The 2,232-nt window shown below is 40.9% G+C and overlaps 1 protein-coding gene across 2 annotated transcripts; it reads right to left on the minus strand.

Annotated features, from left to right (window-relative positions):
* On the minus strand, nucleotides 1–2,232 carry LOC111330929 (neuropeptide FF receptor 2). 2 transcript variants are annotated; one of them, XM_022935929.2, is made up of 2 exons: nucleotides 2,071–2,232; nucleotides 1–1,337 (listed from the first exon to the last, which is right to left on the minus strand). In XM_022935929.2, exon 2 carries the CDS (start codon nucleotides 1,258–1,260, stop codon nucleotides 190–192), a length of 1,071 nt encoding a protein of 356 aa, XP_022791664.1. In that variant the 5' UTR covers nucleotides 1,261–1,337; nucleotides 2,071–2,232; the 3' UTR covers nucleotides 1–189. The 2 variants fall into 2 exon arrangements, with proteins under 2 accessions (XP_022791664.1, XP_088600899.1); XM_088744773.1 differs by lacking the exon at nucleotides 2,071–2,232 and adding an exon at nucleotides 1,536–2,063.

Raw genomic sequence — 2,232 nt, forward strand, 5'->3', positions numbered from 1 at the left:
TTGTATTTATTGACTTTTAATTCTTCTCAGTTTCTCTCCAGCGTAATAAACGTAATCGGTCGGCGAAAAAATTATCTTGGAGACAAAAACCTCGCATCAATGATTGATTTGAGCTTTCTTTAAAAAGGCTGTACAATTCCCAAATCATCAAAGTTGTGAGTATTACGCTGTCACACTATAAGTAAAGCGTCACATCATTGTCTGGCTGTCACGATATTCTGTGGACTGGATTTGCCTTCTCCGTATGGCGGGATTCGGAGTTTCGATCTCTTCCTTTCGGCACCTGTGGCATAAGCAGAACCCAAACCAATCTTTCCTAAAATTGGGTATGTAACAAGCAAAAATTAATGGATTGAAGAGTGAATTAACAAACTTCATCAGTTCTGTTATGATTGTAAGGATCAAAACAATGTCGGGGCGCACTTCAGCAAGGACGTCAAAAGAGCGAAGCATGGAGATGAACACAGAAGGGCCCCAACAGATGACCACGCCCATAGAAAGTGCACTCAGCATGCGCGTGATTTTCTTCTTTGCGTTGGCAGTCTCCTTGCTGATGGTACCATTTTTGACATCTTTCTTGAGATAAATAAACGTCACAACAAACAAGAAAACCATGACAATCAAAGGAACAGTAAAAGCCAACAGAAAGTACATGGTGGTAGAAAGCTGCCCACTCCAATTCTGATACAAATCGCACAGTTTAGGGACGCTACAGTTTTTCAGCTCTTCCGTTAAATTTTGATCAGCTTCTGATATTTGCGTGTAGAGGATACTCTGTGCACTGTACATTAATGGTCCGCTACAGATAGCTGCGTACAACCAAACAACAAAAACCACAACAAAGGGCGTACGGCGTGACATAAGACCTTTTAAAGGGTATGCCGCGTCACGATACACATCAACAGAAATCACTAGAAGCGAAACAAAAAAAGCCGCACCGCAAGCAGAGGAGAAGAAATGCAGGAGCTTGCATGGGACAGTCCCCTCCTTTGTGCTGAATACTGTGCTCAGATATATCAGAGGTCCCACGGTTAACACCCGAAATATCAAATCTGCCACAGATAAATGAAATACAAAAAAGTTTGACAAGTTTTTTAGCACACACTTGTTTTTCAGCATGACTCCGCAGACTGTGGCGTTGATAACAATACCGGTGAAAATCAGAAAGAAAACTGTTACTTCAGACGCCTTGGCAATTTGTTTGGCCGTTGCGCACGTCATCTTGAGAATGTCGGCTTTGTCATTTGGAAGGGTCGACATGTTGTATCACGATGCCAAAAATAAGTTTCAACCTCTCGGTTGTGGAGATATCTCACTTTCCTTTCTGACCTCTATCGCTGAAACCGAAAAAATACATAAATATTATACGTAAAGAAGTATAAAATGGTGGTATATATCATCTATGACAAGAGGCCCGTGCGGCTCTTAAGAGTTTTCTGTGAGCTTCGACCTTTTGACTTGCGATTAAATCGCAAGAAAACGACTCTATTTCTCTAGTATACAGGTAAACGGCCGTCAACTTAATGATACCTTACCTGATATATTATACCATCATTTCGAAATCATCCTCTGATTAGCTTAAAAAAAAAACATCTTGGGGTCCGTGGTTTTTCTCGTGACAGTGGCCATCACATGACATGACACGACGGGCGCTCAAGCATAGCTCAGAAACCTTGACTGATCCAGGGAAATTTCACTAAATAAATGTTGTTGTTTGAAAACGATTGTCTTGCTTATCTTGATTTTTGGTACAATGACTTTCATGGACAAACTGCAGAGACTTCTGTATTCGACAACTGCATAGCACCGATCAATAATTATATTGTGAAGAGCAATGAAACATTGTTTTTTCAAAACTGATTATCAAACTTTACAGGCGGTCAAAAAGTGGCCAGTTCTTTCGTGATATTTTTCTCGTAATTCCATGATAACGGTATGGAAGATGAGATACATGAATTGATTTATTCCCCGACTTAGTCAGAAGTTCAGGGACAGCCACTGTTAAAGAAAACCTAAAATTGTCCTTGCCTCGACTTGATTCCCACTCGAATTTTGAACAATTTCACAAACCTGTGTCCTTTGGGTACGTGCGCCAAAAGCGTGCAGTCCGGTAAGAGAAACTTATAATTCACGGGTTGATTGTAAAAGGCAGGCGAGTGGAATTTACCGAAGACCCTCGACCGAGCTTAGTTATTGCGAAACCGAATAACCATGATTTCTATCGAAGCGCAA

Source organism: Stylophora pistillata, chromosome 14 (assembly GCF_964205215.1).
Source record: "Stylophora pistillata chromosome 14, jaStyPist1.2, whole genome shotgun sequence".
Taxonomy (NCBI): domain Eukaryota; kingdom Metazoa; phylum Cnidaria; class Anthozoa; order Scleractinia; family Pocilloporidae; genus Stylophora; species Stylophora pistillata.

Excerpts from the sequence above, each read along its gene's own strand:
- LOC111330929 (XM_022935929.2), bottom strand. The coding sequence starts at position 1,260 with ATGTCGACCCTTCCAAATGACAAAGCCGACATTCTCAAGATGACGTGC.